This window comes from Mytilus galloprovincialis, chromosome 8 (genome assembly GCF_965363235.1).
Source record: "Mytilus galloprovincialis chromosome 8, xbMytGall1.hap1.1, whole genome shotgun sequence".
Taxonomy (NCBI): Eukaryota; Metazoa; Mollusca; class Bivalvia; order Mytilida; family Mytilidae; genus Mytilus; species Mytilus galloprovincialis.
The window spans coordinates 54,810,630-54,824,669 of NC_134845.1; the positions used below are offsets into that span (position 1 = coordinate 54,810,630).

General features: G+C 30.5%; 1 protein-coding gene across 2 annotated transcripts in view; it reads left to right on the top strand.

Annotated features, from left to right (window-relative positions):
- The window catches only part of LOC143042227 (motile sperm domain-containing protein 2-like), a 32,893-nt gene extending 22,428 nt beyond the window's left edge, over positions 1-10,465 (top strand). Inside the window, exons 9-17 of one of the 2 annotated variants that reach the window (XM_076214488.1) lie at positions 62-133; positions 2,853-2,930; positions 3,548-3,565; positions 4,730-4,818; positions 5,547-5,646; positions 6,166-6,262; positions 7,545-7,665; positions 8,661-8,754; positions 10,125-10,465. In XM_076214488.1, the coding sequence (XP_076070603.1) occupies positions 62-133; positions 2,853-2,930; positions 3,548-3,565; positions 4,730-4,818; positions 5,547-5,646; positions 6,166-6,262; positions 7,545-7,665; positions 8,661-8,754; positions 10,125-10,313 (858 nt within the window). In that variant the 3' untranslated portion in view covers positions 10,314-10,465. The remainder of the gene's footprint in view (positions 1-61; positions 134-2,852; positions 2,931-3,547; positions 3,566-4,729; positions 4,819-5,546; positions 5,647-6,165; positions 6,263-7,544; positions 7,666-8,660; positions 8,755-10,124) is intronic. The other variant, XM_076214489.1, reaches the window with a different exon arrangement.
- Positions 10,466-14,040: the final 3,575 nt, after the last annotated feature.

The following is a 14,040-nucleotide window of genomic DNA, read 5'->3' on the forward strand; positions in this document are numbered from 1 at the left end:
AACAATTATTTAAGTAACTGGTTAATCCTGTTTAAATAATACAAATGATTTACTTTTTTAGGATAAATTCCAATTCCGTTATTTAACTCCAGAGGAAAGATTAGAGGAAGAAAATAAAGCAAATAGAAAGAAGGTAATACTCACCGGCCTTTGAAGATTTTGTTAATCTATACATCAATTATGCAAAAAATGCTCTCCAAAAAAAAACAGTACCCAAAGAGTCATCATGACAGAGAAAAAATTGCAAAAAAATACCAACAGTTTAAGATTATATTCAACAGCTTGTCTCATTCGATGAAGCAGAATGTTAATATAGTTGTAATTATAATATTCTTTGCAAATTTTCATTGATTGAAAGAAGCACTCAACTTACTGACTCAGTCTTTTTTTATAAAAAAAGTATTTCATATAAATTTTGTATGCCCCCACCTACTAATTAGCAGTGAGGTCATTAAGGTTTACCCCCAATTCTTCTGTACATTGGTCCGTACACCTTAAGATTTGTTTCCTTTCTCCAACTAGTTTACCTGGAACAAATGAAACTTCAACACAAAGCTTCTAGCCACAGATCATGTTTGAATTTGGATGGTGTTGCTTTTACCGTTTCTTAGTTAATTAGGTCCCTTTATAAATTTAAAAATTGCTGAAATTTTCGCGTCCATTTTGTATAAATGAAATTTATACACAATACTCATAACCATTTATATTATAAAACACACATCAAGTTTCAATTGGGTGGCATCAGTTTAACAGTTCTCTAGTTATGTCCCTTTATACCATTGTATCGAAGGGAGCATCATCTTTGTCCCATGAACACATTCTCCTTTTATTGGTTTATTAATAAAGTCCATCATGATCATGTTTAAACATAAAGAAACAAACAAAAAACATACCTATGAATCATATTAAATGTATTGTATGTGTTGAAGGCCATACATTGACCTATAATGTTTTACTTTTATAAATTGTTATTTGGATGGAGAGTTACAAGTCTCATTGGCACTCACACCACATCTTCCTATATCTATATAACAAACAAAAATTCCAACAAATCAGACCTCTTAATAAGTCTGGTTAAAAGTATTGTCATGTAATTCAAATGATTATATCTTTTTGTTTTACATAAATATTCCGTGTATGTTATCTACAAAAAATAAAGTGCTTAAGAGACACACTATTTTTATATTGAATCATTTGTACCAAAGCAACAACCAAATAAGTTTGTTTTAAAATGCACAGGTCCTTGTTTTCTCTCTTTTCAATATACAGGTATGCTTTAAACCCTGTAATCAATGGTTCCAGTGAAATAAATTTTATAGTGCATCCCTAAAATTATTAATTGACCCCCAAATGCAGCTCCATTAGGTCATATTAACCCTTACAGATTTTTAATGATGCACTTGATCAGTTACACTAGCACTGAATTATGATAGTTTTATGAATTAGTCAGCAACCAAACAACACAAAATATAAAAAAATAACATTTGGCCTGGTTTAACCCTTTCACCGATTGCTGCCCAGACAGAAGCTACTCTGAGACGATGGCTTCCCTGGCTACTATTACTCAAGTGGGAGATCTTCATAATAAATGTCAATAAAAACTTATTTGTAGTTATTTGTGTATTTATTTCATTCACTAACACCATGTTCACAGTTTTATTCATGTTTTAATAATTTTTTCTTCTTAAAATATTCAAATTTTCAAATTTTCGGCATTTTCTAGGTGAAATTCTCAAAATTCTGCTCTTTGACCCCAAATCGTAATTTTTTAACCAAAAACGGCAAAATTTTGAAAATTTTTATGAGGCTGTACAAATTCATCACACTGAACGATGTCCATTCCAAGTGTTTTGTACTTAAAACGACATCTTATGTCAAAAAAGTATACTAGTTTGGCTTCAATTCTTCCATATTCTTTCAAAAAAAATGTTCCCTCATTTCAAATTCTCGTAAATTCCGTAAATTTCCTCTGATTTTGACACTGTTTTCAACAAACAGAAGCGCCATGTTTACACTTTCATTCGGGTATTCATCAAAGAAAGATAACTCATGTTTGCACTGTTTTAAGCGGGACACATAAAAGAGGTATTCCGATCCCGGTAAAACAGGACTCATCGTCAGCTGTCTGAAGTGTGAATCCCGGTAAACCGGGAGTCATCGGCGAAAGGGTTAACTAGTATTTTGTAATCTAAAGAAGTTTGCTTACTCTTTAGCAATGAAATATCAATAAGGTATAGGTAAAGATCAATTCAGAAAAAAAAATAGTAACAAAAAGTACTCAACTCTACCTGAACTATTATATACTGTGGAATAATTTATTCTTTGAATACCAATTTTATGGTTTAAGGAAACTTACAATTCAATGTTTTATTAAAGTCTCATCATGTTCATGGATTTTTAATTTCTTGGATTTGCAGAAGTCTTCATAACAGCCTAAAGAAAAGTTGTCATTCTTTGAACATTCAATTTAGTGTGTTTACGTGTACCCACAGTATCCAGGAAAATTGATATCCAATGAATAATAATGATTAACAGTATATGAAAAATATAAGTCCAAGCTGTTACTTGTTAATGATTGTTTACATATACTGACGGCAAGCACATACATTTTTTGATGTGATGATATCAAATCATGCCATCCTATACTGTAAAGTTGCAGCTTTACTTTATAGAAGATTTCATACAGTAACATGGTGTCATGAAAAGGATCTTGTGCATTGACCAGATATAAAAAAGGCTGATATTTTTAGTTACCTGTACATACTTATCAGATGTCTTGGTTATAAGTGAATTCCTTATAGGAAGGATTTAACACTCTTATTTATTTTATACATGGTTTTCTATTTTGTCAGGTTACGTTTGCTGATGTGGATAAATCACCAGTAGATTCTTCCCCAGATAATCTTAATAATTCTGCACCAACCAAGCAGGTTTGTTTATAATATAGAATTCAATGGTTTTAATTGGTTGAATGAAAATGAACCAAATATTAGAAAAAAATCAATAAGTACATGGGTATGTTAAAACCAGTTTTCTTTCCAGCTTAGTAATTTGGCACGAAGATATATCAGTTTTAAAACTTTGTGTGTTTGAAGCACTTTTCTGGATTAATCTTCCATCAGCTCAAACCCTTGCAAAAATACCAGTGATGCATACAGGTGAATAGGTGAGAAGATATATGAACCAAAAGGTCTGGTATAATAGAGAAGAACATAAACGCTGACTATTTAGTCAAGTTTACAATGCTATATGGGTTGAACTCATTGTTGAAGGCTGTACTGGGAAATATAGTTGTAAATTTCTGTGCTATTGGTGTCTTGTTGAGAGTTGTCTCTTTCTTATTTATATAACACCTGAAAACTCTACAGCCCTCATAACAAAACATCTTAAAAATAATACAATATCTTGTAGGGTTCTAAATTGAAAGATGAAAACAAACAACCACAATATGTTAATTTGAGTGTCTCCCATCTCCCTACCATAATACATTTTAGAACAGCTCTTTGCATTGAACTTTTTCTCTTAGTATAATTTTTATTTGTTTCAGATAACTTTGAAGATAACGGTAATTGTTTGTGTAGCTTATCTATTTTTGAGCATTCTTACATTAATAAAAACTTATTATTCTTTCAATAAAAATATAAAAAAAAATTCAAATATGATCATTAGGCATGCTTGTCTTAGTTAAGTCTTTGTGCCTAGATAAGCTTTTCCAATTATGATATAAAACAAAAAGAAGTGTGAATTTCCAGAATTTCCAGAATTTTTTTCTTATTCCTCCCCCTAAATGACAATATATGTAAATTCAATGAAAATTATAAAACACTAATATACTTGTGTTGGAAATTATATAATTACTTTGTTAACAATTTGGCACAATTGCTACTTTTATAGATAGTAACATTTATATATGAAATAACTTATTTGGTTCTTATTTATTGAAAAATATTTAATTATATGCAACAAGATTTGCAGATCTATGAAAATGACTTTAGTTGTTTAAAATAAATTTGATTTTTATTGTTAATTAAATTTGTTGGCTGTTATTTGTTCTCATATTGTTATACACATGTTCCACACATTTTAAAATAATTTAATTTTGGATGTAACGCGTCTTCTGATTGGCTGACGTTATTTTGTTATGAACCCATAGACATAATTTAGTCATGTGACTGTGACGTCATCAACGTTTTTCATGGTTTTCTACGGTTTAAAATGGAATTTAGAATTAAATTATAAGAAATGACTGTAATATTTTTTCTGTCTATTCGAAAAAAATGTGGTGTACACTGTAAATAACCCGCTACGCGCGTTATTCAGTGTGCACCAAATTTTTAATGTTATTTCTTCATAGACAGAAAAATTATTACAGTCATTCCTTAAATGTTTTAGTGTTCCTTTTCATATTTTTTCCGGATTCAGATTGTCAAAAAAACCCAAATAATTAACTATGTTACCTGTGATTAAGGTTAAATTCATTATTTTGTTTGTTGGCGTTGATTGAATTCTCAACTCATATAATTTGCCAGGGTTGTTATTTATTTTAAAAAGTTAATAATCTTGAGGTATGAAACCCATTATCTGAAAATAGAAATAGAATAGAAATAGATAAAGAAATGTTTTTGTATCCTTTAAAATTGATGTTGATCAGAATATAAAAAAAGAGTATCATTTGTGCAATTTAATTTAAGAAATATCATTTGTGATTTCTATGATATATATTTTGCAGCAAACTAGTCCAAATAAATCCAGTTTTAAAAGTCCCCACCAAAGAAGAACAGAAGACAATAGTTTTATTGGTCGACTGTTAACCATAAGGTAAGTAGAATTTGGTTTGAGTAGAAATATTAGTCAAAGAGTTCATGAGGATAACATGAATGAGACAGCAACTTAACAATGTAAAAATTGTTGCTAGTGAATAATGGATACTCTTGAACAGAATTCAGGGTTTTTACATTTTGCTAAGCTATGTATAATTACGCAAAGAGTTGAGACTTGCTGTTAAAAAAAACCCAACATGACTACCATAATGTGCATAGATAACAGATCTTTCTTAAGTCAGTTACTATAAGAAATACCATTCATTGCAAAATAATCTTTTTAAAGAGTAAAATCACTAAAATACTGAACTCTGAGGAAAATTCAAAACGGAATGTCCCTAATCAAATGGCAAAATCAAATGATAAAAGTAGTTAAGTTTTGTCAATATTATTTTCATGCATAATTTATCTGCATTGGGGAAAATGTGACAGTTTCAGATTTGCTATAATAAAAACTTGGAATTACAATATCAGTTGTCCTTCTTCAAATTTTTGCAATCACATTGTACATTGTTATACAGATTTTTACATTTTTGCCATTTGTCAAGGATTTGGTGATGATGATAAATAGCATGCATTAATTTCTAAATTTACAGAAGTAGCCATCTAGAAATGTTGTGCACTCTCCATTCATCTTCATAATGGACAAACTAATTTTATGAAATAACGTCAGCTGTAGTAGTGTAGTTTATGGAGTTGATAATTCTCTAATTATTTATTTTGTAGTCCTGGTGATGAACTATTATTCACAACAGATGAAACAGGAAAAGAAACATTTGATGTCATTTCACTGAAAAATACTCTTCCATATGCAATTGCATACAAGGTAATATATATGAATTAAAAAGATGTGCCAATGGGGTGACTATCCACCAGAGACCAATCGATGTAAATGTTGTCAACTGCAGGCTACCATAGGGCCTTCACTAATGAGCAAAACCCATACCACATATCAAGCCAACAAGCGATGACCACTGAAATACAGGTTCATGACTTTGGACAGGCATATACATATGTGTGAATAGATTTCAGTTCAAGTATAATGACTGGTCAAAGTGAGAGCAGCTATAATAGAAATTTGTAAGTAAAAACAAAAAACACACACACACACACTATCTTGATTTTATCATCTGTATTCTATTATGATTGCTTTCCAGGTTACAAACTTTGAAGAAAAAACAAATCCATAAAGTGTTGAGTTTTTCACATTTATATGCAAATTAAATTATTTGGTTGACTACAGGAAAATTAATTAGTTTGATAGATTTTGATTTGTTTATGGTATTATGCATTTAGCCAACAAACCAAACATACCTTCCTGTTACATACATTCTAAATTTTGCAGGTAAAAACCACCTCTCCAGAGAAATACAGAGTGAGACCAAGTGCTGGAATTGTCAAGGCTGGTTCAACTGTTGATGTTCATGTATATCTACAGCAAGGTATTTAAATGTTCTTAATAATCAGAGTCAGTATAAGGTCAGTATGAGGTGTGGAACTGTAATTCTAATGGTCCTTATTATGTTTTTTGATTTGTGTAAACCATATATAGTGTCTGCAAATTATCAAAAATATCTTACAGACCTAAGAGCTATTGTTCTGCAGCTTGGTCGGTATGTTCTGATCATTCCAAGAAGGTTGTAATATAAACATTTACCTCTTTGATTTATCAATATTTTTAACTTGGATAAGTTGACATATCACCCCCCAAAATTGGGTTGCTATTACAGTTTATACTTTCTTCAAAGGTTCCTTTGACCACTGAAAAAAGTGTATCATGCCATTAAATTCAATAACACAAATTTAATAAGTACACAGTTTTGAATCTTTATTTTTAAAGCCATGTCCATACTTGTTTGCAGTATGAGAAATCATATGGGATATTGACCCATATGCTGTCTGTTCGACAAATTCAATGTGTAGAATAAAAACTTGTATAAGAAGAGTATTTCATGATTGTTTTACATCAGAATGTTCTACAGAAAAGAAACTTGGTTGACTAGAAATTTCGAATGAGTTGAAGTTTTCCAGTGGTCTCAAACTTTTTTCCATATGAATATAATTTGACTCCTGATGAGTATTCCAGAACTACTCTCTTGGCTAAAAACTAAATTAAAAAATTGTAACTGTACAAAGAATATTGATCCCTACCCATATTCATCAGGATTTATTTAACCTCACCAAGCTTAGCAAGAGTTGTGTCCCTTGGACTGTCAAACTTTCAGTTTTTAATAGAGTCGAACTGCAGGTATCTATAAATATTTCCTTGTTCTTGCTGATTCTATTTAATGAAAGTAACTGATTCTATTTAATGAAAGTAACTGTATTTATGACTCTCCTGAGTATGCATGAAAAATTTGTCAGTAGACATCAAGCAAGCAATTTTCAACGAATTGAACTGTTTTTCCACGGTCACTATTTTTCCTGGGTAGGATCCTGTTTGCTGCCTTGTGGAAAGCTATGACAGAATACTACAGCATAAATTTATTGAGTAGTATGTACTGCTATATACTAATAGGTATCAGAACCATGTAACCTTATAGACATTTTGAAAGCAATGCATATCAATTTAAAACCAGTAAGATGGGGAAGAAAAACAAGGTCTGTTAGGCGACCTCTGATCAAGCAGAATGAAACACAATAAGGAAGATTTTGAACATAATTTTAAACTCAATCTAATTATATTATATGTTTATAAAATGTACTTTCTATCGTATTTGTCAGGTTATAACACAGTATCAAAAGACAAGTTCCTTATCATGGCTATGGAGTTAACCAGTGATTCTGCTGATAATTTACAACAGCTTTGGAAAACAGTTCCTAGAGAAAATATTATGGAACATAGGTATTGTTAACTATAGAAATATACCTCACTTGATCTTGAATACAGACAGTACTGTGGATTCATTTATTTTCTTGGGTACCAATTTTCTTAGTTATGGGAAAACTTGCATATTTGTTGATATTTAAAAACTTAATAGTTTTTTTGCAAAGTTTTCATACATTCTTTTAGAAAAATTTTAATTGGATGAAACTTTAAATTAGTCTTTCCCCTGTACCCTAGAAATCTATGAAAATTAGTATCCACCATATATTCATGAATCCACAGTATCCTATATAGAAGCCTATCAGAAAATCCAGACTATTCTATATGGAATGATCCTCCATTTTGTGTGCTTATCCAAACAAAATATAAAAAGGGGAATGTATTATGATTTCCAATAAGAAAACTATCCACCAAAGTTCAAATGTACAAAAAGTAAAATGTTCAGACATGCATCATTGACAACCACTAAACCACAGCTTCTTGACCTGGGACAGGCACATATGAATGTAGCAGGGTTAAACATGTTTGTGATCGCTCAAAAACATCTAACCAAAATACAGGCCAGATATGGCAGGGTATTTATACATTCAATCCTTAACAAAAAAGCAGACATAGAGTATAGATTGTATATGTTAATTTCCTGCCAACCCTAAATCATTATCTTGCCTTTCAAAAAGAAAAATATAATAAGAATACTGTTGCAATGCAAAATCTTTCTACTAATCTATTATTTTTTTTAACTGGAAAATAAAACAAATTTAGTACATTTATAGTGTTTAATACATTATCTACTTTTTAACAATTTAATTAAATTTGAGTTGTCTTTCTTGTATTACTGCTATACAATGTGATCAATGCATACAGCTTATTTAACATTGATCCATTTATTGCTGATGTTTAACACCATTTTCAAAGTCATTTTGTTATATCATGTGGTCGCCAAGACGCCAACTAAGGGTTGGTCTCAAAGCTATATGTATGGCCTATTACATTTATCATTTCTTTCAATGCAGATTAAAGTGTAGTCAAGTACACAAGAATGGATCACAGGACAGTATAGCTTCAAGTGCTTCATCCCTAGACCAAATAGACAAACTTAATACTAAGGTATGGTTTAAGTAAAAAATATAAATTAGTTTTAGGTCAGTGTATTTTGACCTGCCATCAATTTCGGATTGGAGCATTGATTTTTCTAAAAGAATCAAATGGATTGAAAGAAAGTCTTTGACATTCAAATATATACCACTTTAAGAATAAGAAGACGTGTTATGATGAGCCAACTCTCCTTTAGAGACCAAATGATGTAGAAGTTATGAACTATATGTCACTTTATGGCCTTCAACAATAAGCAAATGCCATACCCAATAGTGAGAGATATAAGACCACAAAACGAAAAAATGTAAAACTATTCAACCGAGAAAACTAGAGATCTAAGTTAGACTTTGAAATAAAATATATCTTTTTCAAGAGTTAGTATCAATGATTATGAATGTGTTGATCAAGCTTGTATTTAGCAGTCATTGAGAATCAGTTGTAATTATTTGAACAGAATCATTTGAAGTAATTGCTTAATTTATTTCAATGCATTTTTGGAATTGTACGAAATTTCAGTAATACAGAGTGGATTGCATCTGCTATTTTTTTTAAAAGAAATTTCCTGTGTCCAAAATTATGCATAATTAGTTGACAGTTTTTAAATTGCTGTACACAGTTTGAAAAACTAGGCAGTTACATATCTGGTGATGATTTCTGACTATTTGAATCCAATCCTTTTTTGGTATTTAGCTCTTTACCTGTTTTGGTTCTTGACTTTCTAATATTGAAACTAGAGATCTAAGTTAGACTTTGAAATAAAATATATCTTTTTCAAGAGTTAGTATCAATGATTATGAATGTGTTGATCAAGCTTGTATTTAGCAGTCATTGAGAATCAGTTGTAATTATTTGAACAGAATCATTTGAAGTAATTGCTTAATTTATTTCAATGCATTTTTGGAATTGTACGAAATTTCAGTAATACAGAGTGGATTGCATCTGCTATTTTTTTTAAAAGAAATTTCCTGTGTCCAAAATTATGCATAATTAGTTGACAGTTTTTAAATTGCTGTACACAGTTTGAAAAACTAGGCAGTTACATATCTGGTGATGATTTCTGACTATTTGAATCCAATCCTTTTTTGGTATTTAGCTCTTTACCTGTTTTGGTTCTTGACTTTCTAATATTGGGTTTTGGGCTTTCTTGACAATGCTTGATAAGAGTAAATTAAGAAAACCTATGAAATTAAAAAAGTTTGGGTTTTCATGATTTTTTTGGGTTAAAAAATAGTTATTTGAGAGTAAAAAGAGTTTGATATATGTTTGTTGTATAGAAGTAATTTTATTGATTACAAGATGTTTTGAATGATCATGTTTAGTGATTTGGTTCCAGTCTGAAAGATGGCTTTTTGTTCATATGCAATTTATTTTTATTATTTCAGATGGACCAGTTAATGGAAAGTAACAGAAAGTTGGAACAAACTGTTAAAATGATGTTTATAGTACAAATATTATTTCTAATGCTCATCCTGATGTATTATGTTATTTCATATTTCTTTCCATCATCTTTGCCCCCACCAAATCCAAAGGGCAATATTTCAGATTATTGTGCTGGAAGCAATTTATTTTAGTTTAAATGTTATTTTTTTATTATGAATATATTTGCTATAAAAAGAAACAAAAGACAAAATAACATTATGACAAATTGAATTATATATATTCAAAGTTTTATTTTTTTTTTTAATTAAAGAAGACATTTTATTTTAAATATTGATAGAAATGACTCGTTTTGTGCTTATGGCCATGTTGGATCGAATGCTTGCCAATTTACTCAAAGAACAGTGTTAGTTGCTGGAGTATTTCAAAAGATTCTACCTTCTCTCCTATATTGTTTTAAAGGACTAGCCCTTACAGACAATACACAATTCTAACCAGAGATCAAGATTGCATGCTTACTGGGTGTGTATTTCCAGATTTATCTCATTCTGTATTAGTAGAGGATTCTCTTGAATATACATTTCTGTTCTTATTTTGTAGTTATCAGAATAATTGTTATAAGGGTAAGTGCTTCTTTAATCAGAGATCCAGTAGCACAAATACAATGAAATGAAAAGTTATTTGAAAGATAATTTGCATTGCAAGGTTATTGTTTTGATAATATGTACTAAAATATCCCTTTATTTTTTTTTAAATTAAAGTGTGTTCTATATTTGGCTTCTGTTATAATGTATATAGAATTGATTAAAAAAAAAACTACATAGAAATGTTTCTGCAGCATATAAGATGGTTTTTTTTCTCTATTTTTTGGTCAGATATGTTGTTGTCTCTTTGACACATTCCCCATTTCTATTACTATTTTATTTTTAATTTTGTAATGTTCATTGACCTAATAAATGTATTATTTAACATGACTGTATTATTCAAAGTTTTTTACTTATCTAGATTTGTAAGCTCTTGTCTGTGATACATTTTTTTATGCATTAGATGATTGTATATGTATGTTTTATTGTGAATTTGTTGTTTTAACTTTATGTACTTCTATGTATTATATTTTAGAAATAAGTATGATGATTAATCTGTTGTAGGCTCAAATGAAATTTCCAGGTAATTTATAGAGAATTTTTAAATTCAGGAGGAAATCAAATTACAAGTTATTATAAGATTTGCATTAAAAAAGGATCTAAAATACAAAGAGTTCAAAGTCATAAATGGAAGAGGGAGTCAAAAGCTATAGTCGGGGAAAACATCAATGTTTAAAGCACTTTACAGAAGAAAGACTAGAGAAAAGACATCAAAAGTCAGTCAGAAACTGTTTCATTAACAGAAAAAAAACAAGACCACAGAACAATTCTAAGAATAAGCAACACAAATTCAACCAAAACCTGGGTTTACTTGGGGGTGTTTAGGAAGGGTTAACACATCCTTCTCCACTAGTGGCATACAACATATCCGTCTCCCACAACATATATAGTTTAACAACTTAATAGACATCACTTTACTTATTCACAATTATTAAATTAGTACTACTATTATTGGTCCAATAGCCTGTATGGCTGTCAGGTATGTCATTATAAATTTGTGCATATTTTTTTTAGAACTATACATCTAATTGATATGATTTAGCTAGTGTTTGATGATTTGTTTATGATTTATACATGCTTCACAGATTGAGCAGAAGTTGCAATATGTAAATGTGTTCATATATGTAATAGAGTTAGTTCCATGATACTAAAATTTTAAAATGCTGCTCTGAAATAAACTGTTTGCAAATTGTTTCAAACTTTTTGTTTATTTTAGCTAATTAAAGATGTGAAGATAAATATCTCATATTTTTCATTACATGCCACTCTAAAGCACTAGTTTTTATACGACCACAAACAATTTTGGGATTGATTTTGGGAGTTTTAAGTCCCAACAGTTTAGGAATTAGGGGCCAAAAAAGGGCCCAAATAAGCATTTGCTTGGTTTTCGCACAATAACTTTGGTATAAGTGAATAAACACAAGGTTTATGTACACAAAAGGAAGGTTGGGATTGATTTTGGGAATTTTGGTCCCAACAGTTTAGGAATTAGGGGCCAAAAAGGGGCCCAAATAAGCATATTTCTTGGTTTTCGCACCATATCTTTAGTAGAAGTAAATAGAAATCTATGACATTTAAACACAAGGTTTATGACCATAAAAGGAAGGTTGGGATTGGTTTTGGGAGTTTTGGTCCCAACAGTTTAGGAATTGGGGGCCCAAATGGTCCAAAATTAATCTTTGTTTGATTTCATCAAACATTGAATAATTGGGGTTCTTTGATATGCCAAATCTAACTGTGTATGTAGATTCTTAATTTATGGTCCCGTTTTAAAATTGGTCTACATTAAGGTTCAAAGGGTCCTAAATTAAACTTTGTTTGATTTTAACAAAAATCTCCTTGAATTCTTAAAGTTCTTTGATATGCTGAATCTAAACATGGACTTAGATTTTTGATTATAGGCCCAGTTTTCAAGTTGTCCAAATTTGGGGTCCAAAATTAAATCGTGTTTGATTTCAACAAAAATAGAATCTTTGGGTTCTTTGATATATGCTGAATCAAACCATGTATTTAGATTTTTAACCGGATTTTTGTGACAAAAATGTCGGTTATTGATTTGGGGATGTACGGCGGGCGGGCGAGCAGGCGGCAATCAAATGTTGTCCGTGCATTAACTCATGAACCGTTCAACCAAAGCTTTTAAAATTTTAATATGTTGTTACTGACAACTAAATGAAGGTCAAGTTCAATAATGGCGATTTTGACTTTTACCGTTCAGGAGTTATGGTTCTTGAAAGATTGAAAAATGAAGTTTCCAGTTGTGTCCGTGCATTTACGCATGAACTGTTCTACCAAAGCTTCCCAAATTTTAATATGTTGTTACTGATGACAAAATAGAGGTCAACTTCAATAAAGACGATTTGGACTTTTACCGTTCAGGAGTTATGGTTCTTGAAAGATTGAAAAATGGTGTTTCCAGTCGTGTCCGTGCATTTTCTCATGAACCATTCAACCAAAGCTTTTGAAATTTTTATATGTTGTTACTGATGGCAAAATAGAGGTCAAGTTCAATAATGACGATTTTGACTTCTACCGTTCAGGAGTTATGGTTCTTGAAAGATTGTAAAATGGCGTTTCCATTCACGTTGTTGCATTTACTCATGAACCATTCAATCTAAGCTTTTCAAATTTTAATATGTTGATACTGATGACAAAATGGAGGTCAAATTTGATATTGACGATTTTCACTTTCACCATTCATCAGTAATAGTTCTTGTGATATTGCCAGGACACAAATAAATATTAATAAATCCGGTTTGCTGTCGTTGTGACAGCCTCTTGTTGATATTTGGGCCTGGTTATCAAATTGGTCCACATTGAGGTCTAAAGGGTCCAAAATTGAATCTTTTTTTTATTTGATTTCATCAAAAATTGAATTCTTGGGGTTCTTGATATGCTGAATCTAACCATGTATTTAGATTTTGGATATTGGACCATAATAGGTAAATGTCCAATTTAACATTTTTAAGTTTTTAAGTTTAAGTTCTTAGACCACATTCATTCTGTTTCAAAACCTATGTTGTGTCAACTATTTAATCACAATCCAAATTCAAAGCTGTATCAAGCTTGAATGTTGTTTCCATACTTGCCCCAACTGTTCAGAGTTTTCAAACTCTGCGGTCATATAAAGCTGCGCCCTGCTGAGCATCTGGTTTTAATATATTATGGGGTGTATTTACATACATGATAATACATTGTTGCTAAATATACATTTTTCAAATAATGGAATGGTATTTGTTTGGGAATATTTTTTTTTTGATTGGGCTACTTATATGTG